Source organism: Rhagoletis pomonella, unplaced genomic scaffold (assembly GCF_013731165.1).
Source record: "Rhagoletis pomonella isolate Grant_MI unplaced genomic scaffold, Rhpom_1.0 Rhpom_scaffold_01253, whole genome shotgun sequence".
Classification (NCBI taxonomy): domain Eukaryota; kingdom Metazoa; phylum Arthropoda; class Insecta; order Diptera; family Tephritidae; genus Rhagoletis; species Rhagoletis pomonella.
In genome coordinates, this window is record NW_023459807.1 from 15,739 (window position 1) to 40,928 (window position 25,190).

The 25,190-nt window shown below is 35.3% G+C and overlaps 1 protein-coding gene across 1 annotated transcript; it reads left to right on the top strand.

Annotated features, from left to right (window-relative positions):
• The first annotated feature begins 954 nt into the window (after positions 1–954).
• LOC118752138 (protein groucho-like) lies at positions 955–24,898 on the top strand. Its single transcript, XM_036486989.1, is given in 16 exon segments — positions 955–1,671; positions 3,717–4,351; positions 4,527–4,621; positions 12,926–12,989; positions 13,093–13,137; positions 13,706–13,843; positions 17,066–17,095; positions 20,150–20,356; positions 20,443–20,541; positions 21,938–21,994; positions 22,223–22,405; positions 22,488–22,762; positions 23,078–23,751; positions 23,811–24,010; positions 24,108–24,182; positions 24,184–24,898. Coding segments are annotated over 15 exon segments (2,211 nt in total). The 5' UTR covers positions 955–1,671; positions 3,717–4,315; the 3' UTR covers positions 24,217–24,898.
• The last annotated feature ends 292 nt before the right edge of the window (positions 24,899–25,190 follow it).

Here is a 25,190-nt window from a genome sequence, read left to right on the forward strand (position 1 = left end):
AAAATGTACCGGTTACAAGAGTACACATAATTCGAAAAAGGTTTAAAATTTGGGTGGAACTTTATTTACCGGTAACAAAACTTTTATTACCAGCGCAGAATAGACCTATAAGCCTATCACAGGTCTATTCTGCACGTTACCTATGGTTTTGTAAACGGAAAATTGTATTACCAAAAAATGCTACCATTTCCGCGATTGTTAAGTACCTTAAAATGGGATAAAATATTTGAATAAATTCAGTTTAGAGTCAAAGCTACTAAACCAATTTAACGAAAAAAATATTGAACTGCATATTTATGTAATTTGTTTGGGAACTCAAGATTGGCTGAAGCTTGAAAAATCTTCGTTTCATGTACATATTAGGTTCATTCCTTATCTTTTTGGACTAAAATCTGAAAAGTGTCAAAATGCCAGAGCGTAAGCAAAATGCGCTCACTAAAAGAGAATAACAGGAAAAGTAAAGGAACGCAAAAAACCAAATTTTTAGTCCAAAGAATGGCAACAACAAAACTAACGTCAAATAAGAACAGAAATGTATGTACAAAACACATTCACACAAGCACAAGCACAATAAACACTTGCTATATCAATTATTTTTTGCCTCCTTTCAATTTCAATTCATTTCTTTTACTTTTTAGATTATTCTCACTTTTAGCGTATTCATTAATTTCCGTTAATTTAAATTCAGTTGAGTTTGACACTTTTCAGGATTTTGCCAGAAAAAATTCTTCTGACTAAATCTGACTACTTCGGACTGATGAGAGTCACTCTCACTGACTGTTGCTCTCTCATTTTTGCTGTCATTTCCGAGTTAAGGAACGCTTTTTGGACTAAATCTGACTACTTCGGACTTTTTCTGACTATTTCTGGGAGATAAGGAACGCTCCTATTATTTACGTTTTTGTTTCCTTTTTTGAGTGAGTGCAGGATTAAAGTTCTACGAAGGGGAATAAACAAAACAGCATACCTGTCATAAGAAAGAGATAAATAACGTTTGGTAAGCATTAAGTATCGTTTTCTCCTTTTCTCGTGTAATTAAATGCATTGAATAGATGCAATTGTGCCGTTTCCGTTTTTAATTGCCCTGAACGAGCGAATACACAGTAGAGCAAAGCACAAAGTACAAACGAAAAATTGGCGATTGTCGACTGTAGCGAGTAAGCATTTTCAGAGAATTTCCATTCCGCAGTAAGTTCATCGAGTACCTCGTGTAATTAAAATGATTTTTATTTGTGATTTATATAAAAGATATAATCATAAATAATACATATTAATATTCTATGACATATTCCGAACATAGTGTAGTGGCTTTTGACAAATATGGCGATGTCCTGCCGAAATAACAAGTGTTTAATTTTGTGACTGGGTGGTTGCGTGTCGGACGATTACAGGCCAGACATTTGCAATTAGAAAACAATAAAACTAAATGCGCATGAAAAATATGTACGATAGAAGTGCAAATCAATTTGCTTCCGTACAAATATAAAATAAGTCAAGAAATTGAACCTAAAACATATTGTGCGACGAAAAAAAACTTTGTATGCAAAAGACTGCAGTTGCAAAAAGTAGCGCTTACAAAAGCGAAACGCCATTAGTGCCGCCTTTCTAGAGTTGCCAACAAAAAAAAATAAAAGTGTTAAATTCCAGTTGCAGCTAAACTGACTGAAAGAGGTATCATATATTAAAAATAAATTGAATTACGAATTTTTAAATAAAAATTAAGAATTGTAAATTGGCATTATTGAATAATGGGTCGTTTTCGCTTTTGCTCGTTCGTCGAAAAAATCACTTTCGCTGACATTTTGCCAAATTTTGGCAATACTACTTGTCTGCCATGCCCTAGCGAGTTACGAGTGAGAGTTCATGCTACTCGGTAGGTACGTGCGTTGGATCGACCACTCGGTGTTTCGCGCGCTGCCTTTGTGTGTGTGTATGCATGAGGGCTCGACGAATGCGTACAAACTTCATGGCATCAGTGACAGAAGAGCAGCGAGTAGATGGAAAAGCATGGAAGAAAGGAGAAAAAAGTGCACGGATTTTTTGACAATTGAAAGAATTTACACATAATTTTCGCAAAAAAGGATTGTTAAATTATTTAAATGCAACTCAAAATTAAGTGAAAGTTAAAGAACATGTGAATAATATTGCATTTAATGTAAAATAATTTTAAAGATTTCTAGTTTGGTTGAAAATGGTATTTTTTAATTGCTTTTGTTTATCTCTTTTTTTCTGGATTCATGATTGTGGTCGGGCTCGGTCGGTTGCTTGTTGGTCGGTCGGGTCGGTTACGTTTTGGTTTCGTCGGTTTTGTACGTTGGGGTTTTGTTTTTAGTGGTGTGTTTGGTGGTCTGACAGCGTTGCATTATATTAGGGCGTGCGTAAAATCTTAAATCGTACTTTGTAAATAATTTAAATAAGTATACATATGTACATATATGATTTGAAATAGGTTATGGGGATATGGAATTTGATTGAAATGGCTTCCCAATATTGTGAATTATTTTGAGGCGGGCACTAAAAATGGAAGGGGCGTGTAATTTCCCAATTATCGCACTTTAAAGTGAAAAACCAGATTCAATGACCCATTCCTTTTTTCCTCCGGCCCCTACAAGCCTCAAGGAAAGTATTGTGAAAACGGGTAAAATTAGTACATAGTACTGCAGTAAGAGGAAAGAGAATTCTGTTGATTGAGGGTCCTGATCTTCAGCGTGTTCGTGGGCCGGATGCAACTGGTCGAAATTTGCGGTATTTTAGCTATTTTGGAGGGCTTGGTAGACGAGCCCGGTGGTACGAAAAAAAAAGAGGCAGGTCATTGAATTCTTTGGTCTTTACCTCCCCCCTTGATTTATTGTTCCAGCCACAATATTTGGGCCTTTTCTGTTTTGTTTATTTCATGAGCTCGTGAACTTATCTGGGCATCTCTAATACATTGTGCTTTTATTTAAAACAAAATTGCATAAAACGTAGTGCAGTGTCATATTAATTTTCCGACCGTATTAGCCTGATTCGTGTTAGAACCCTACATTTGCACTGAATATAGTATTTTCTTATTTTGAAGGGTTTCGTAGAAGTGCGGATGTCAAGTTAGGGAGAGGAGTGTTTCATTTTATTTTAAAGTTTCACATTTTATAGCAGTCGCCATCTATTGATTAGTCCTACTCGAAATCATAATTAAACATTTTTGAAAAAAATGTGTAGTTTACGTACTAAGATTTTGCTTCGTACTTAGGGCTCGCAAGTCGAAATCCTACATGCCTATGCAACCCTATTGCGGTGTTTAAGCATTTTTTTTTTGTTCGGTTGCTTGGTGTATGTGCGGTTTACGTTTCCGACTGTGGTTGATGGTTGCGTGCGGGTGTATGTGTGTTTGCTTGTGGTGGCGCTACCACTCGTTACCTACCGACAATCTTCTCGCTACTCGTCAGTTGCCACCACACGCATAACACCGTCGCGGGCGCCTTGACTGGCTGTGGCTGCGCTGTGTAGTGGTTACGTGTGTGTAGCTTTGTGTGCACAATTCTACGTATCGAAAAGACATGTAAAAGGAAATACGGAAAAAACCAACGAGCGAGCGAGCAAAAGTAGAAAAAGTTGTGCAAAATAATAAAAATTCAATAAAATATAAAAATGTCTATAAAAATTAATAAAAACTATCGCAAACGGTACATAAGATTGTAATGCAACAAAATTATATAAATTTTTGTACATATTTGTAGCTAAATATAGTGGAAAAGACTTCTAAAAAGTGAGCAAATCGTTTTTTTTTTTTTCGAGTAAGGAAGCGCAAGTAGTCTATAGTGCAAGAAAGTGTGCAAGACACGACGAGCAAAAGTCGGGAGGCGCAGGCAGCCATAGGGCTAGAAAGCACAAAACAGCCAATTAAGTCCAACCTGCAGGAAGATTTAAATGCAAAAGCTACTACGCTTGTGGGGGCGATTACATCTGTTTTCGCAGGAGATCTGGATGGCAGTAGCGAAATAAACGACAGCAGTAAGAATTGGTTGAATTTTGTGCGAAGTGAACCAGACACTTCCACAATACAATTTGTACGGCAAGCGAATTGTGCCAACATAGACAATAACGTTGAAAATAATATATAAACCAAGTGGGACGTGTAAAAGCCAAGCATTGAGTGGTCTTTTCGGCTGAATAACCAAGGAGCTGTTCCAAACATTACCAGCCTGCATTTGAACGGTACGAAATCATAAGAAGTATAACAGCAAACCGACAACTCTGCAATAGGATCGACTTTTCACCATAACAGACGCGGCAACAGTAGCAGCAACCAGAGCAGTTGTGTTGTTTAGAGCACAAAATGTATCCTGCACCGGTGCGTCATCCCTCTGCGGGGGTAAGTGTACACAAATATATTGCTGCACAATTTATTCTGTTTTAGTTACTTCGTATCCATCTAATGCTTTCCAAATATTTTCTTTTTCATGCACAAAAAACAATACACGCAATGGTAAATAAAACTATATACGACGTAATCGTGAATTATCAATGGAAATTCAAAAAACAAATAGGGGCCACCACCTCAAGGCCCATTGAAGTTTACAATCGTTGACACACTTGAACGTATCAAGGAGGAATTCAACTTTTTGCAAGCACAATATCATACGTAAGTATTGTAATATGTTTTGCAGATATATTTGTAAGCAGCATTGAAAGCAGATTAACTTTAAATTAAAATGATAGCGTTTCTAATAGATGTAAGATCGCCCCATTGATATATTCTATACGTTTTACAAATCAGACTTCTCAAGCACGCTTTCTACCGTGTTACTGCTAATAAGCCTTTTTCGCTTGCCAATATTTACTTGAAAATTATTTCCCTGATGTTTGCGTTTAGTTTTTTGCGTGACGTACTAGGTATGTACATATGTATGTATGTATATGTACGCATGTATGCATGTACATTTAATAGTTTTTACTGAGCTTACAGAGAAATTATTGTGGTTATTTACCACCCAAACGAATACAACACGCCCACGAGAAACGACGTAAACTTAACTTAACTTATCAATTTAGTTTGCTTGTATGTACACGTGTCTAAAATATGTCTGTTGTACTAAAATATGTTGATATTGTTCCTTTGATATTTGACATGTATTTGCTTACTTTGTTGTTTACTGCTGACGAAGAAAGGATTTTAACATTAGTGCATCAATAAAATAATTTAACAATACGCTGCGTGTTATACCTAGTCACAACAAACATTTTGGTTGAACGATTAGAATTCGGTAGAAGGCTAGAAGACGATTAGAGAAACTGTTGAGAATTATAGTATTCTCTACAAAAAGGGAACTTAGTTCTCAATATCGACAAAAAGAAATGTTCTTTATCTAATCGTAGTCCAACGCTGAATTCTAATTGGTTGCTAATATCTAGTGTGTGTGTGTAAAGGCTTGTTTGTTTATAAAAGTTTTATTCTTGGTAAATTGTGATTCCTTTTGGCCCTGTTCTCCGTTTACAAATTGACGCAAATAGAAAGCGCGCCAAAGGACATTACTTCAAAACGTTCCCACGACAGTCGGGGGGGGTCTACGTAACCGGAACGACCCAGATTTATATTTGGCCAAGGACTGTCACTCCAGCAATACTCCCCAAAAACTCTTTGGGGAACTTGTATGCTGCTACAACAACAACAACATTACTTCAAAACACTTAAAGCATTAGACGATTTTAATGCTGCTACAACAGCAAGAACTTTATAAGTCATGATGTCTAAGATATATGTATATCTGCCCACATACTGCCTCTTCAGCAACCGTCCCCCAAATATTATTTTGCAACAAAATACATTTTTATCGACTACTACTGAGGAGTGCATCAACAGACTTTGGAAAAATGCTTAAATGTTTAACTTTAAGTGCTTTAGCTAAGGTCGGTTTACACAGTTTTAACTATAAAGAGTAACTTTTTCATTTCTATACCTGACGCCACATATTTGCATGTACATAATATGTATGTACATATGTATGTAAAAACCTATGTATTTAAAAAAAAAAAAACATTGACAATGACTACGCATGCTTCTAAATATTGGCCTAAATCTTATCTCAAAAATTTTGTTTTATTACTTGTACGTTTCTAATTAATTATAATCTACACTTGGCTAATACTTTTAGATTAACGCTATAATGCACATACATATGTATGTACGTATTTCCATTAGGGTTACGACTTTTAATTAAAAAAAAAAAAACAACAATCAACGGACCGACCAATGAAATTTTTTGCTTTATTTTTTAAGCTGTCATTGAAACAAGTTTAAGTTACGAAATTAGTTTTGGGCCTGGTTCCCGAAAATCTGCAATAACAACAATTGCGGGAAAGAAAAAAACCAAAAGTTCCGAAAGATCAAAAAAATAAAAAAAATAACCTTAGACTCGAAACAATACTGAAAAGTCTTTAAAAAAAAAACTTCGAAAAGTGTGAAATCTTTTCATTTATTATTATTGCCTAAGAAATAAAAAAGGAAAACTTACCGGCTTTTACTGCTTCAAAAATATTGACCAGGCTTTGAAATTTATTTTTGTGTTATAAAAATAAATTTGTGGAAAAACAATCTATGTTTCAAAATCAAGCTTTTATTAAGTTCAAAAAATCGCACAAGGAAAACAAGTGTATATTTAGGTGTTTTAAGTCCACCTCTTGCGAATATACCCTTATTTTTCCAATTAGCTGCTTTTTGTTAGTCTTAGTTTCTCCAAACTTTTTCGCGTTTCCTCCAAATCTTTACCGAATGTGTTTCAAAAGCGTTTGTGTGGCTTACATTTTTTATTTATATTTGTTTAGCATTTAATTTTTATTTTTTTATTTAATTATTTATTTATTTAAATTTTAAAAATTTAGAAAGAACCGAATATCATTGAATAAACCAAACTTTTCACAAAAAGGTGTCCAAAATTTTGCAACTGAATAAAACTGAAACTGAAAATTTTGCAGAATTTTCTAAACCAGAACCCATAAAAAAAAAAAACAAATGACCTTATTCATAAAAAAGAAGTAATTTTTAAGCAAAAAACAAAACGGTCTTCAATTCGCCTATACAATTTTTTGATTACCGTTAATTTCTTCATGATCCAATGATTGGAACTAAACGAAATTAGTATGGGACCACCTGTGAGGTATTATTGCAATCGCTTAACGTAGTCCAAAGTTATGCGGTAACATACATAAAAAAATAAATAAATAAATGAATAAATTACTCGGACGAATTGATAACGTTATCCTTTTTTGAAGTCGGTTAATAAACTAGATTTAAAGAACTTTACAAAGCGGTTAAAGCGACTTTATTTCTTATGAATTTGGGTGTCGGAATCAGCAACATAAAATTTGAGCAGGCAAAACAGACCCAGCGCTTGTAGACTTACAGTGGACATTGGAGGGTAGTATGTTCCACTTGTTCCCAGTTAATTCAGTAGAGTACATGCATTTTTTTCATTCGTCGCTAGCAGTGATTGCTATCATGAATGTGTGCGTCGCAAGTGGCCGATCTGTAAACCAGTTATCGCTCTGCAATCTTTGCCTGTTAGCGCCAGTAAAAATCAGCGTGTACATACATATATATACATATACCGGTGTTGAAAATTTAAACTTTTTGGCAAGGAATTTCACTCCAGCATCATTCCTCAAACACTCTTTTGTAACACCGCAACAACAACAATAACAACCTGCCAACTTTTGTCCTTATAACTATAACCTCAAAGCTCTCAATGTGATGCCTTTTGACAATCACATTCACCATTTATTTTCTTCGATGCCCTTATGACCTGGAGCGCAATATACATTTATGCAGCTGACTATTTGTGGCTAGCATATCCATCGCTTTCCTGTTTCTTAGAACATTTGTGGACTCATTAGGCAGTTTGCAGTACACTCGAGCTCTTATCAGAATATCATTTTTGAATTAGCAGTGTATTTATTAAAGGTCATACGACGCCTCTAAATCTTACTATGCTAAGTCTACCTAAAACTCTAATGACTTAGCATGCTATGGTTTGTAGGTGTCGATATGGCGAGCGGGTGCCATACCTTTAGGTTATCTTTTTTCTTCATTTATGATATGGAACTTTCCTAATTATAGCCCGGCGCCATGTGATCCGTATCAAGTACATATATCTCTCATGCCTATTAAGGCTTTCTAGGTGGTGTTATTGGAAAAGCTGATGTGATTTTTTTATTCGTACCACGTTTTAGAATGTCAAATTGAAATATTTTGTTTTGCAGATTTTGGCAGTTCATTGAAAAATATTAATTTCAGTTCACCTATTAACGGAAGAAAGTATTTATGAAGTTTGTCACATTTCCACTTATATTCTCGTTTGATTAAAACCAAAAAAAAGTAAAAATTTTCATAACATTTAAATTAACTTTGTCGCCAAACGAAAGTCAACCAAATCCAAAGATAACATAACATCGTGCCTTCTTTATGACCTAAAACTTTTGTGCTATGAATTCAAGTGTTACAAGTGTTTATACTTTGTGTGCCATGCTAGTGGTTGACTTCATGTTGGTGTTGTTGTTGTTTATTGTTAAGTACTTACCAAGTTAGTGACTTTTCTTAAGCAGTTATTGTTGTGCACTTACTACATTAGGGTTTTTTTTATTTCCTTATGGCAAATATACCACCAATGATTGCTTAGAGTTACATATTTGTATTTAACTTTAAAAATGTATTTAAATTTGCTCATTTCATATTTGGAAGCAAAAAGATATTCAAATGCCAGATATTCGAATTGCAAAAGCATCTATGCATGTAAAAAGGTGGTGGTAAGGATCCTTTTGTCGCCGTATGCTAAGAGCCTTCTTTTCCATGCTTAACACTTCCTCTTCAAGCTTACGTACGTTAAGCAGAGCAGAGAGACTTTATTGTTGTTCTTAGAGCATTTTTTTTTTGTCAAAAGAAAAAATTATGAAACAGCGCCGCAGCTTTAGATAAGTGCACACATGCCGCCTACGTATATTTGTATGTACATATGTACTATGTAGATATTTACACATGTTCTTGCAGAGTGACAACGCACAGTGGGTTCGTAAGGCCTAACTTGTTGAAAAATTGGTAAGCGCTTAAGTTGATATGAAGCAAACGTCATATAACCATAGCTAAAATCCGTTAAGTAAATGAGTGCAATTTTTTCAGGGTTTACTTCCTTTTGGCAATTATCTGATTTAATGGCAATTTTGTGGCAGCGCAGCGCTTTTTTAATATTTTGAAAATGCCGTTGGAGTGCAGACACTCCCAACTTGTTTCTCTGTTGGTGTTGTTGTTGTGTCGGACTAATTAATAGAGTCGCGATCTTTTTCCAAGCTTGACTATTTTTTATTCATTTGTTTAATGCTTATTGAATTTATAAAAGTATAGTTCATTTTCTAACAACATCTGAATCAAAGTTTCAGACTTTGTGCAAAAGTTTTAAAAATTCTGCAAATATTCAACAAAATGTTACACTTTTTAATCAGAAACTTTATACGAAATTCGGGTAAACAGTTTTGAAGACCATTAAATTTTTGTATAATAAAGTGTAAATCGAAGTTAGTAAATTATCTCGTTGATTTTTGTTAATTTTTATTTTTGCTGACAGTCACGCATTTTCTTCCTTAGTAATTTCGACAATGCAATGGATTACGACCCTGGATGCAAACAAGGTTTTATACATATTTTTTATTTCATTTATTTTTTACACATTTCATTTTACAAATCTCGTAAAATCAAATTAAAACTTAAATATGCTCTACGGAAAACTACTTTTTAACCGACTTCCAAAAAAGGAGGAGGTTATCAGTTCGTCGGAATTTTTTTTTTTTTATACCCGAGCGCACTTGTGCACAAGGGTATATTAATTTTGTTCACATAACGGTTGTTTGTAACAGCGGTGATTGAAGGAAGTTTTTTTGTTTTTTCATTACATGTAACTTGAAGGTGTTTTTGCTTTTGCATTTTTTTTTTAATAAAAATTCATATACATATTTCTAGTAATTTTTTTATTTTTATTTATTTATTTTTTTTTTAAGAATTTTTAATCTAATATAAATTTTTAAATCGTTTAAATTCGGCAACATTTTCTGTTCCAATTTAATATAATTTTATTATTTTTATTAAAATGTTTGCCTATTTGCTTCACTATGCATCACAACGACGTCCCCCGCTAAACTTCACTCCTCTTCAATTTACTTCTCAATCGCAATAGTAAGCACCGAAAAACGTTTGCTTCACGCTCATGCACACACTGCGCCTTCAAAATAACCCAGCAGCAACGATAAAACAACAACAACTTTCTATACTACACTTCACTCTATATTCGACACTCGTGTCATTGTTTTTTTTTTGTTGCTTCAGCTTTTAGCAGTTTGTTGTGTGTACACAAAATGTACCTACGTACATATGTATGTACAGTCATGTGAAAAATAATAGGTACACGACATATTGACCATTATTGACTACTCTCCTTTTGTTTGTTTAATGTTTGTTATTTTAAAAAAAGTGTTGTAAAATATAGCTGTTTGAGTTTACAAGTGCTTGCAAACTTTTTAAAAAATATGAAAAAATTAACTAAAGTTTACCACAACAATAAACTTGTTAAGAATTTTTAGAAAAATTTTGAGTATGTAGCAAATTCCAGCGAAGTATCAAGTGGCTAAGAATTCGTGTCCCAATTTCTTTTCACTTGACTGTACGTATGCACAAATGCTATACGTATGTATGAATGAATGTGAATATTTGTATTGTGTGTTTATTTTCTTTTTATGTTTTGGTTTTTGTGCTCGGCGGCCGTTTCACGCGAAATAAAGGCAAACAAAACGACTAGCTAAGAGGAGGCAGCATCAGCAGCACCATCACTAGCACCAGCACCGGGCAGGAAGGTAGGCAAGCAAGCAAGCGAGCAGGCAGACGAACAGACAAGTACGAGGTAGATCAGACCAGGCTGATAGACAGTAGCACAGTCAGCATCCGAAAACCGGTTCCCCTCGTGTTCTGCTCACCGTTTTTTTCTGTTCTGTTGGCGGTGTTCACACTATGTTTTTTGCTCTTGTTGTTAAATTCAACAAATGGACGGACAAATATTTGGATGGCCGTAAACATACATATGTACATACCTATGAAATGGTTGGCCAAGTGACTGACAAGCGGTTGGATGCTGCTCATGAGTTCTCGATTGCTTGCTATGGTCTGGAATGGGATGTGTGCGTGCGTATGCTTGGATGTGCACACATACACAGTACATACCACGAAGTAGATACATATTTGTGTAGGATAACAATCTACCCTACTTGATTTGATCTTTTCTCGGGCCAACCGAACGTGAGGCTTAGCTAGCTGCTCTTCTCTTGGACTGCTGCTGCGCTACACTGTCGATCTTTATTATTATTGTAATTATTTCTGATACCACCGAGTACTAGTATGCGTGTGTGCCTTTCACGATGCGTGCGTTTTGCACAAAATCATCAGGGAATTACGTAGAGGAAATGAGGCACAAAGTGTGTACTACAAGGCTAACAGAGCAAAAAAAGTATGCATAGAATTTAACATGAACTAAAGGGATCGCTATGTACGTTCCGGGAAGTATACATACCTATGTGGCTACTCAAACCATAAAGGAGAGAATACTTAAAACACTTTATTGCCATTATTGGTAGAGCACTGCTGCACAGTGATTTAGACTTTTCTTGGCATGTATGTATGTAGGGCACTGAATTTTTAAATTTTTTTTGTGAGTAGGTACTGGCGGTAAGACATACAGCTACCGATTTTACAATGCCGACCTCTGCAGCAATATTTTTCCCACTTAACACATCCAGCATTTGTGCATCATTTTGTGTAAGCATCAAGATCGCCGACCTCAGCCAGCAGACATTGACCACGACCCAACCCAAAGTTATATTCCCCATACCTCATTGGCCAAGAGAATGATGAGCGCTAAGTAGCAGGCCGAACTTCCTCCTTCCCATAATCGATCGCGGCTTACGGTAAAAATTATGCCGAAAGAAGTTCTGTCCCACTTCTCCGGGCAACACAGAAAGGAGAATTCTGAGTGGTAAGGGTTATAATCCGAAGGCCGCCTATGCAGAAAGAAGTTCTGTCTCTCTTTCTCCGGCAACACATAATTCATGTAATTTTACCGTGGATCTAAGGTAAAAGTCACCGTGGCGCGTGTGTGTAGATACTGCCTAATAAAAACGCGCTTACTTTTACAAAATTTTACTGCTACATGGTGAAACAGTTTGTGTTACACAAAAAAAATGGGAAAATTTTTTTAAACCCTACCATGAATTGAATACTATTTTAAAACACGGTTACTTTCAAAGTAACAGTGACACTGTGCGAATAATAATCGCCTCGGGTTTCCTTTTCCCCTTTCCATGTCGCTTTTTTATTAACCATGGTTTTGTGGGCGCACAAAGCTATTAAGTCCTTGTCCGCACATACATACATACATACACGCATATTTATTTGCCTTTCCCCTTTTTCACTGGAATTGTGCCTTGTTATTTGTATTTCTTCCTTACGCCCCTATGCTTTCGTACTGGCTTCTCCTTGCGCATGAATTGCCTTTGCCTTGGTGAATGTTTTTTGTGCCTTGACGTTTGTACGATGTTTTTTTTTTTATTTATTTTATTTTTTTTGCGTACTGCCTGTTCGAAAAGTATGACTCCGCGCTTTAATTATACTACTTACTTTGATAGTGATTAATTGCCTTAATTAATCTATGCTCTGTATGTTGTTATTTTTCTTCAACTCAAGCGTTTCTCTCATCTGCCCTGCATTTCTTTTACAGCGATTTATACCTACGCTTTTCATCAACATCTTATTTTGTATTAAGTCAAAAGCTTTCTGCTGCCTCATGCTGCTTGCCAATACATTGAATATTAAACATGCTTACTGATTTCCCTTTGTATTTGTTCTTTTCCTGCTTTGCAGATTAAAGTTGGAGTGCGAAAAGCTTGCCAATGAGAAAACCGAAATGCAGCGCCATTATGTTATGGTAATTTCTAAACTACATGAAAAATTGTTTATGCTATATACATATATTTTTTATAAACATGTTTTTTTTTTAATAATACTTTTTTCCTCAATTTACCTTTCAGTACTACGAGATGTCATATGGCCTTAATGTTGAAATGCACAAACAGGTAATTTCCTCTTACACAAATAAATACAAACAAACACATATAAAATACACCAGCTCATTCAATAAACACATCCCTCCTGCCACGCCGCTTCACTGCTTGCGCGCCTGCCTCTTCCGCACTGCTCGCAAACAATGTCGGCAAATGTAAAGTAAAGAACCAAAGCCGTAGCGGTGTGGTCGTCGAGTGCAACAAGGCAGGCGGAAAAACGAGTGCTGAAGGGCGCGCACACTCCTGTCGGCGCTTTCGTGCAGCAAGAAATTAAGCCACAATTACATAAATATATGTACACAAACATTGTTTGCTACAAACGCCTATATTTACACAGTCTAGCATATAAAAAGTCATTTAATGTGTTTTTGCCCTTTTTTTTCGCCTTATAATTTGTTCTCATTTTTTTATATTTTTTCTTTACCTTTTTCTATGCACGCTCGCTTTCCGCCCGAACAACGTAAACAATGAAATGAAACAAAAAAAAAACATTACACAAAAATGTATCGCCTGCAACTACATATAACATCGTTTGTTTGTTCAATCGCTTACTTGTCCAACTTCTCATCCTGCGCCACAGACGGAAATTGCCAAGCGTTTGAATACTTTGATAAATCAGCTGCTACCATTTTTACAAGCCGATCATCAACAGCAGGTCTTAAATGCCGTGGAGCGCGCGAAACAAGTTACAATGCAAGAATTAAATCTAATCATCGGGGTAAGTTTTATTGTGTTACACCTTTCTTCTTTTCGTTTCTACACTTCATCATCATTCTACATTACTCGCTCTTAATGATGGTACTGCAATTAATACCTTAAGCGTATTAAAGCGCATACGTCTCAGTTATTTTGTTGTAATACAATACTATTTTGTAATCATGATGTGAATGCACAGAACGCACAAGAGGTTAAAGAGATGCGTACATTTTGAGGATCACAGCAAGATATTTTAATTACCCAGAGTGTTTCTTTTTTTTTTTTTTTGATAGTTTCCATGTTTTTTAGCTGAATTGTATTATGCCTCACTTTTGTAACAATAAAAGCCGAGTCTATAAATATCTGGCATTACCCCGCACTCACAATCCATAATCGAATAGTTTCGAGGTTTAAATAACCAACTCATAATGCACTAGTTTTTACTTGAGACCTACCTACGCTACCGCTAGCGCGCTAGTTAGCATTTGTCTGCCAATAATTATATTAGGTCAGGAAAGGTAAGGTAAGACAATGTAAGATTGTTCTTTGTGATACCACAATAATTATGTATTATGCTGTGGTCTTTTTGAGCGAATCGTCTCGTATTCATTTTCACTCGCCAATACCAGCTTGCTTTGCGGCGCATTAGAACAAATTTCGAACTGTTTCGGTACCATCTACCTTCCACGTCCATTTTTGGTAGGTTGATTTCTCTTTATATTTGTAAAACGTGTACCGTATTTCAATCAAGTCGGACAATAAATACTGTCAATGTCAAGCCCCCCTTTTCCATAAACCTCACAGTTCTTTTGCCATGAAAAGTATTCTATATGTTAATCCAGATAATAAGCTATCTACGTGCCGAATTTCATTCCAATCCGCTCAACCGTTTCAATGGAGAGATAAATACTAAAATGGGCCACAATCACGAGTTTTAGTTAAATGAACATATGTACATACAAATCTTATTTGGTACTGCAACCTTTGTCGTTTTGGGCCGAGTCCAAAAAATTTCGCTAATTGCCCCTCTCCTTTGCAAATTTGCGTTATTTGTTCATCCCAAGTGCAGACAGGTCCTTCTGCACTTAGTCCTTCGCAATCGTATATTTTTTACACTTAACTATGCCGAGATCGTTCAAAAGCTCATACAGTTCAGACCGACGCTCTATATCCATATGTATTGGATTGTCTAAAACCTCACTTGGTCTCGAAACGGCGCGGAGATGTCCTTCCCAAATTGAACTGAGCTGAAGGATGCGCTCTACGCAACTCGTAACGATCAATATATAAATGTAATGAGTTCAAGGAAAGGTTTTCGTTGCAAATATAGTAAGCTTTTGATTATTTCATAATAATCATATGTTTGTGAATTTTATAATTGCGGTTGTTCTAAAATTTAATTTCTATTTGTGTTGACAAGATTGTCGTATATTCACTAAAAAATGTAAATCCCCAGCTTACAAAAAAAAAAAAATATTGTTAACAGTCTTCTTACTATGCTACCAACAACAAAGATAAGATATGATATATTCTTTTCCGATCACCTTACATTTTTTAAATTGTTAAAGAGGATCTGTTGGATAAGTTGAAGTAGAAAATATGTAAAATGCTGTTCCCCATTGGAAAACCAAATTCATGAAAAGCTTAACACACATCTTAAGTCACTCGGCCAAAAATTTAAAGAGCTCGCCTGGACAGTTTAGATACATATTCCCCATGTAGCCCGGACCTTGCCTCGTGCGACTATTTCAGCTTGTTTCAGCTTTAATACATACTTTTGAAATTAAGTTAGTTATATTTTCGCCTCGAATTCGTGGAAGTTATACAATGGCGAGATTCACAGTTAACCAGAAAAGTAGCTAAAGGTCATTGATCAAAGGAGTTTTTGATTTTATTAAGCATATATCTGCATTTCTCAACATTGATCTTAATTATAAAATAAATTCGTCCCCTCGAGCTTCTAAAACGAACCTGTGAATAAATGGGACGATTATGGATTGCACCGGCACCTCAAATGGGTTGCCGATGGGCAACGCTACTGAAAAAGAAATGTATATTATGAATAGCAACTAAAGTTAAAATCAAGTTCGATTGCTATTCGTAATCGACCCATAAGATTTCTATAAAGGCTAGGTGTAAAAAGTGCATAAGTCTTCTATAGAAAAAGTTCTCATACTTTTTTGATATGACTTATTAAAAAAAGAAAAAAATCTAACCTCCATTTAAGTCTAATTTCTAGGTTATCATCATAACATGTAATATTTTATGTATTTATTGGCCGTTACTAAGCTTACTTTTCTGTTTGTTGTATGTATGCATTTGGAGAAAAAGATGAATAAAAATATCAAAAGTGTAATTGGTTTGACAGCGGATTTTTGATTAGTTTTGCGAAATTGCCTGTGGTGAACTTTATTGAATTTCTTCCGTTTTATTGTTAGCCTATTACCGATTTGCTAAAAACAAGTAATCCATTATGGGTATTCATACAAACGCTTAAATGCCAGGTAACCGCGTAAGCCTCGTTAATAAACCAGTTTTTCATACAAAATTAAGTAAGTTTACAAGGTTTACGCGCTCACGAGGCATTTATGCATTGGATGCGCAGCAACACAATTATGACTTGTTTTAACCCTTATCGAGTGCTAATGTGCCCATATTGCCCAAGAATGTTATAGATGGAATATATGCGTCATATTTTACCTTTTTTTTTGAAAATAAATTGAAAAATAAATTAAAAATTTAAATGCATAAATCGTATATTTAGGGGATTCACAAGACGTCTTAAGCGTTGTAACGTAAAATAACTTATAATGTTTTTACGGGATTTTTACTTACGACTTATGACATTTTGACGCAAAGACGTCTTGTGATTCCACTAATTATATACAGAGTACGCGATAAGGGCTAACTCAAATATGTACGCAAACAAATTTTGTGAAAAAATTTAATTGACAAGTCATTAAGAAAGTTTTTATTCAGGGATATTTACGCTTTATTATTTAGAAATGACTTATTAAAACTTTCCGTCAATGCATTACAAAGCGAATTGTTTGCCAATTTCTTACTTATTTGTTTACACTTTTTTTAATAAACATATTCTAATACTTAATTTCTTTTTCATTTTATTTTATGCTCACTTTCATTCAAAAAATAAAAAAAAAAAACCAATGCAACAAAAATTGACTATTAAAAAAATATATAAATTCTTCATACACATCAATTTGTTTGATGTTGCAACGCGCAGCATCAGCATCAGGGAATTCAACAACTTCTAGTAAGTTCCTTTTTCACTTTCTAAATACATTTATTACTGCTATTTCTCCACCACTAGTTTTATTAATCTAATGCTCAGTTACTTGTTCGGCGTTTCTTTCGTAAAATTTTTATTATGTTATTATTTTTCCCCTAACAATTTCATGTTAACAATTAACATAAAAAAAACTATTATGCATATGGACATTGTTACCGCATTTTATGAAACAATAATATATAATCTGAAACGTTTAAATTTTGTCCTGTCGTGTGCATTCATGCCCGTGCGCGTTCGTTCGTTTGTTACTCGCCCTAATCGTTAGTTAATAACGATAGCACACACGCCGTTAATCGTTTAAGCTTCTTGCTTTTCAAATTATTCTCATATTGGTTATGTCTTTCTGCTTATTTTCGTTTTTAATCAGCCTTATCGTGAATTCCTTAAGAATTAGGTTTCACAACAAAAAAAAAAAAAAAACTTTTCCAAATCTGTTTTTATTTTGCATTTGAATTTATGGGAGCAGTTTATTCAGTTTGAATTGGCGATAAGGATGTTTCATCTCTTACGATTTTCTTGTTTTTATGTGTGTTTGTTCGCTTGCATACTTTGGCCTTATGTCTAACACGTAAATTAAGAAAAAAAAACCTCTTTTTTCGACTCATGGTACATTTCGTGGCTTTTCTTTCTTTACAACAACAATTTTCGAAGTAGTTATTTTTTCCAAATTTTTTTCCGATTCGCGTGTTTCGTAGTGTTTTAGGTTTTCTTATAGACACCATTAGTTTAGCTCTTATAATAAGAGCATACATATATGTATATGCTCGATTCATGTTGGTCTGTTCTGAGCAATTATCTCTCTTAATTTGATTCGGCATATTCTATGAAGACGCAATCAAAAGAGATGTTGTAGAATCAGCTATTTATTCTTGTCTTCGGTTTCTACCCTAATTAATAAAGAAAAGCTTTGAATCTTCTGAAGTCCTACTTATCCACTGAGTCCCTCGGTTTGGGAAAAAAGTACTGCCCTCAATGCTGCTTGTGAATGTAGTGAAATGATGGAAGTAACCATGAACCTCGAAATCTTTTAGTGTGTATATTTTTTTCTTAAATTTCATCTATTCAGAAAGTGTTTGCATTTGTCTTTTTTTTTTTGTACTTTTGTTTCGATTTCCTCTTTCCTATATCTTTATTCTAGCTCCGGATCTTTTTTATAAGTACTCGGTTTTTCGGTAATATTTTCCCGTCTTCAGTTGTATGTTTTGTTTGTATTGAATTATATTTGCTTTGCATGGCATTACGCTTTTGTGCTTGGCGCTCTCCGCTTTTGCTATTCATCTACCCGTGTGGACTTATCCGTTTTCAGTTAAACGTTAGTGGAAATTACAAAATTATTTTTATGGTTCTTGGAATTGTTAGTTAAAAATTCTGCTGTCAAATCGCTATATTTTATACAAATTATATTTGCAATTGAATTAAAGAAAAAATGCAGAATACTGAATGTTTGGAGATACATATGTATACATACATCAAATCTTTTAATGCTTACTAGATTACACTTTGTTAAGTCATATTTTAACTTTCTTTAAAGTTTATAATTGCTTTTAGTTATACGCAAATCAATAAAGAGGAAAAAAGATACCATACGCTGCAACCGTTTTTTTTTTTTTTTTTAATTTCGCTGCCCTAACTGAGTGAAGGATTTTTTTTTTGTACAAATGTTATATCGAATATCCAATTGGCATTGAAATGACAAGATATTTTTGCCACTTACTATATTATTAACGTAATGACACGTGCAATTTGGAGTGTCCCACTATGTCTGAAACATTTTTTTTTTTTTCAACTGAATGTCCAGTGGAAATCCCTTATTACAAAACGTGCAAAAATATGTGTGTAGAGGATATCGGAGAATATATATTATTTTAAAATGCCATTGACCTAATAATTTGATATGAACATGGCCCTAAATCGCGCAATTTGGGCATTATTCTCAGTTTCGGCTGATATTGTGGTAGGATCTCAATTTGGTCATACACAAAACTGTTACCTGAAATTCGGCTCGAATTGAGGACATTGTGAACTCAATTTCAAATGAAATATATTTGAACGACATTTTTTATATAATTTTTTATTATTTTAATGCCTAGTGAAAATTCGGCATAAGCGTTATTGTGAATGATTCTGAAGAAAGGTTTGCGGCTAATAAACAACGCAAAAAACTTGTTCTAAACAAAAACAAAATAATGAAATCAAATATTCGTTAAAAACCATAAAGAACACAGATTAGCTATAATTTTGAATTTGCTAAGGGATCAGCCGAGAATCAAACGAAGCCTTAAGCTGCAGTGCGCACAAACTTTCAAATTCAAATTTCAGATCGGAATTGAGAATCGAAATTGCGCAATTCGGGGATAATAGAAACACACTTCTAGCTTTTTGAATACATATGTGGATTTTGTGAAAACTAGATTTACTTAGACATTATCAGATTAATTTTTACATAACTTGAATTTGGATGGGTTAACAAAAACGCGTTGAAATTATTGTTTTTTTTTATAAATTAGCCTCTCTGATAAATTAATTTTTTCCTCTTAATATTTTTAATTGAATGAATTCTTATTGTTTGAATACCCTCAGTTAAAACGTATCCTTTATATTTCTCGTGTTGCATAAAAGAGGGTTTAATTTATTCCATAGAAACTTAAAATACAGGAATTTAAAATTTTCATAAATTTCTTTGCCCTCATCGCGCTCCGCTTGTTTATCTCGCCGTCATTTCACTTCGTGCAACAAAAAAAAAAATTAACCTTAAATCTGTCATACTCTGCCGTCCATCACCATTGGTTCGTTGTTTGTTAACTCTTTTTGAATGTGTGTTTTTTGACCTCTTGTTTAATGAATTTCTTTAATTTAAAACTTTTTCTATGCTTAACCCAAAATATACGTATTTTAAAGCAGCTTAGTAAAAGCAATTATAAATGAATACTCCAATTAAAATAAGCTAATAAAATAACATCTTTCACTTTCTATCTTTCTCACTTGCATGCTCCGTTGACATTGCTTCCGCACATGCAGCAGCAAATACATGCACAACAAGTGCCCGGTGGTCCGCCACAACCGATGGCTGGCTTAGCGCCATTAGCTGGCCCATTTGGTGCTCTGGGCGCTTCCATGGGTTTACCACATGCGCCACAAGGCCTGCTGAAAGCACCAACGGATCATCATCGTCCCGACATTAAACCAACCGGACTGGATGGACCAGCTGGCGCTGAAGAACGTTTGGTAAGTGTACTATGTTTATAATATATTTATTTGTAAGATTCCCTCTTGTTTAATATACACATATTTTCGTTATTTCATAACCGCAGCGCAATTCAGTGTCACCAGCTGATCGCGAGAAATATCGTACACGTTCACCATTGGACATCGAAAATGATGCGAAGCGTCGAAAAGACGAAAAACTACAAGTGAGTACATATGTACATACATAGATAGTTATAGTGTTTATGCCATAAAGGCTTAGCTGGCAAGGCGAACGCGCGAAATTAGCAATGCAATTGTTTGAATTGTGCATAAATGATTATGTATTTGTCTATTACGAAGCAATATTAATCGCCCTCTGTATGTACCTAATATTAATCTAAGTTTATTAATATCTACGTATTACAAAAATCAAAACTTCACTATCGTATTACTACCTACAACATCAAAAAACACCACCACCACACTGTCCTGCTCGCCTAGACAAGTTTATAAACTGTTTTTTTTTTTACATTTAAACAATTGTGAGCGTCAATTAAAGGCGCTACTGAAATGCTTATACACTTTGGCTTTGGTTAATTTATATATTTGTATCAGTTCAATCACAAATGAATGATTACAAAACTGTATTGTTCTTTTGTATTGGCATACTTGCTACAATGTATGCATTGTTATTGCCAAAGAATATATATGTAATAAGCAAATATTGAAGTAAATTGTAAACGAATGTGCCTTCAGGCATAACTAATGTAAGCCACACATAAGAAAATTAGTTGTTGCTAAATTTATTTGCAGTAAAATTGTAAAACTCAACTCACCATAATATTTTGTTACAAACAAAGAAGCAGTAAAAAAGCAAAGAAGTAAAAAAGTTAATACAAGAGTAGCAGCAGGATGGCGCTGTGCCTATGCACGTCTGTCCTTTAGTAGAGTTTATTTGTTTCTTCCCCAACAATATTAAATGCAGTTAAATAAAGTTAAGCTATAGTTTTAACTCTAATTTAGTTTCTAGCAATACTGTGTATTTGGTTTGTAATAGTAGTAGTAGTAGTAGTAGTAGTGGCGTTTGTTATTTTTGCTGTTTGCATATTTCTTGCTTTTTGTAGTACGCTTTGGCGCCATTTTATGTATTCTGTTATTTTTAATTTTCGTCCGTTTTTCTTTGCTGGTATGGCTGTTGTAGTGTTTAAAAAAATGCTGGCTTATTTTTTATATTGTGGTACCTATTTGTTGGTTTTAGTTAGTAGTATTTTCAAAAACCAGTACTACCCCAAAGTAACTTATTATTTTTATATCTTCCGAAACCACTATACCAGAATGCTGCTCTGCTGTCTGCCATTCTATTTATCAAATATTTGGTATATTTATTTTCGTTAGCCGGCAGTTGTTACCGCAGTTTTTTCTCTCCTGCTACTCACTTCTCTCGCTTGGTCACTTTCTTTTTTTCTTGTATCGATTTAGCTTAACTGTGTTTTTCGTATAAAGTATTTAATTTAGTATTTGATTTGAATTTGCTTTAGTAGAAATGCATAAACAAAAAATACAAAAAAAAACAGTGCGTGCGTTGATAATATTTTTTATTTTTTTTCAAAATTTTTGCAGGAGGATGAAGGAGAGAAAAGCGATCAAGATTTAGTCGTAGATGTTGCAAATGAAATGGTGAGTTGAGTTTGTTGACCAGAAAAAAATGAAAAGAACAACATTGTCAATATCACAATATAAGAAATATATTAGTAAATTAAACAAAATAAATAGCCCAAGTCCTTTCCCTACACCCGCATTCCGACCGCTTTACAACTTCCACATTATTCTTTTAAATCTTCATCTATGCTTATTTAGTCTTGATTATCAGTGTTAAGTTATGAACTTGTTTTTCTTGCATCACAGGAATCCCACTCGCCACGTCCAAATGGCGAACACATGTCAATGGAAGCGCGCGATCGTGAAAGTCTGAACGGTGAACGTCTCGATAAGCCGGGCAGTAGTGGTGTCAAACCGCCAACAGACCGACCACCATCTCGTTCCGGCTCCAGCTCTTCGCGTTCAACTCCCAGCCTAAAAACTAAAGATGTGAGCTCTCAAGACTTTTTGACCATCATTTAAATATTTTTTCTAATTGCATATTAATTTTTGAATTTTCACCCTTCTACAGATGGACAAGCCAGGCACACCGGGCGCCAAGGCACGCACTCCCACCCCAAATGCTGCCGCACCAGCACCGGGCGTAAATCCCAAACAGCTGATGCCACAAGGCGGACCACCGCCAGCTGGTTATCCAGCCTCTCCATATCAGCGGCCTGCTGACCCCTATCAAAGACCACCATCCGATCCGGCATATGGTCGACCGCCACCACTACCCTACGATCCGCATGCGCACGTACGAACAAATGGCATTCCACATCCTCAAGCGTTAACTGGTGGAAAGCCGTAAGTAAACTCATTGCATACATTTTATTTTCAAAAAAGGAAGAAAAAAGAAAATAGCGTGCTGCCAAGAATACGAAAGCGAAAGATCTCTGTTTTTTTTTTAGACCTGTCATTCTGCAGAAATGTATATAATACATTTTGATGTTGTGACAATGCTAATGGATTAATTAGTTTTAATCTAAGCCTAAAATTTATTTTTTACTCCAAATTGCTCAGTAGCACGTTTTGCCGGTAAAGAAGTTTTACTTCAAAAATATACAAACTTACAATAGATTTAAAATTGTAATTGAATTTTACAACTCATTTCCCTTGCAGTGCTTATTCGTTCCACATGAACGGCGAAGGCAGCTTACAGCCAGTGCCGTTCCCTTCAGACGCACTGGTCGGTGTCGGTATACCACGACACGCCCGACAAATCAACACTCTATCACACGGCGAAGTCGTGTGTGCCGTCACCATTTCGAATCCCACGAAGTACGTTTATACAGGCGGCAAAGGCTGCGTTAAAGTTTGGGACATCTCACAGCCGAACAATAAAAATCCAGTCAGTCAATTGGACTGTCTGCAACGTGACAATTATATACGCTCCGTTAAATTACTGCCCGATGGTCGCACGTTAATTGTGGGCGGCGAGGCGTCTAATCTCTCCATATGGGACTTGGCCAGTCCGACGCCACGCATTAAAGCCGAATTGACATCGGCAGCGCCGGCTTGTTATGCGCTCGCCATAAGTCCCGATTCGAAGGTGTGCTTCTCGTGCTGTAGCGATGGCAATATAGCCGTCTGGGATCTACACAATGAAATACTGGTGCGTCAATTCCAAGGACACACTGATGGCGCCTCATGCATCGACATCAGTCCGGATGGTTCACGTCTGTGGACTGGCGGACTAGATAATACGGTGCGTTCATGGGATTTGCGTGAGGGACGGCAATTGCAGCAACACGATTTCAGTTCTCAAATATTCTCGCTGGGCTATTGTCCGACAGGTAAATGACGAAATTTCGGTAGAATTGAGACATTGTTATACTCTAATCTAATTCAATAGGCGAATGGCTCGCTGTGGGTATGGAGAATTCGCATGTTGAAGTGTTGCACGCATCCAAACCAGACAAATATCAGCTGCATCTGCATGAAAGCTGTGTGCTCTCATTGCGTTTTGCCACCTGCGGCAAATGGTTCGTCTCCACTGGCAAGGATAATCTATTGAATGCCTGGCGAACACCTTATGGCGCTAGCATATTCCAGGTGAGTTCAGTTTTAATTTAGTGCCCGAAATTATTACCAACATTGACATGCATTTATGCTAAACAAACATGCCATTTTTTCTAACTCACATCTACAGTCGAAAGAAACTTCATCCGTACTTAGCTGCGACATATCAACCGATGACAAATACATAGTGACGGGCTCCGGCGACAAAAAAAGCAACGGTTTACGAAGTTATTTACTAATAAGTTTTCTTTTGTAAAAGTTTGCTATCATCTAAAGAAGAATAAGGAGAAAAAGAACGCAATGTTTTCTTACGTGCAAACATTTAAATATCCACACTGCTACATACATACACTAACACACACATATACATGCAAATGAGCCTACGCAAATAAGTTGCATAAAGAATAATGTAAAATGTGTGTGAGTGCAACGTGAATGCAAATGCCGTTGCGAAAGGGCAAAAGAACACAAACTTAATTCGCACTCTACATAGTGGCTTCGATAGGACTCGAGAGAAGCAAAGTCAAGCAAAATAAGAATAAGAAAAACAGAAAAAATCACTTGATTAGTAGGAGTACTAAAGCACAGGAAATTTCGGGCATAAAAGAATATATTGATATAATAAACGGACATACACATGGAGAGAGCATGGAGAGATGTAGCTGAACTTAAAGAGCAAACAGTGGTTTAAGCAAAGGAGGATAACAAAAGATAAAAGAAAAAATGAAAATAAAACGAAGAACACGAGTTATAATTGAAAATATATAATTATAAATAATAAAATAAACAAATTGTAGATTATAAGTAGCTGTAAGTAAACTAAAGTTAAAGAGACAAGAGAAAAACATAAAAATAAACGAAAAAACTAAGCATACAAACGCGCAGCAAGAGTAAAGCAGAAATTAAATTAAATATATTGAAAAGAAACAAAAAATATATAGCAACATCTTAGATTAAGCAGATGAAGAATAAAGAAGTATGAATGTAGCTGCCTGAAGAGTGCAGCTCCGAGAGCAGTTAAACTTTTCTTGTTTGTAATGAGCTCGGCTTTTAAGTGAGCCACGTGGTGGAGGCGGAGTTAAGTAGAGATCAACGCTAGTGTCTAATCGAGCGCGCCGCCAACTAAGAAAAGGGCTACCCAAAATTTTTATACTATATTTACTTATTGCTGTTGCTCACAGTAGGGTGGCGTTGGCACACAGCTACTACAACG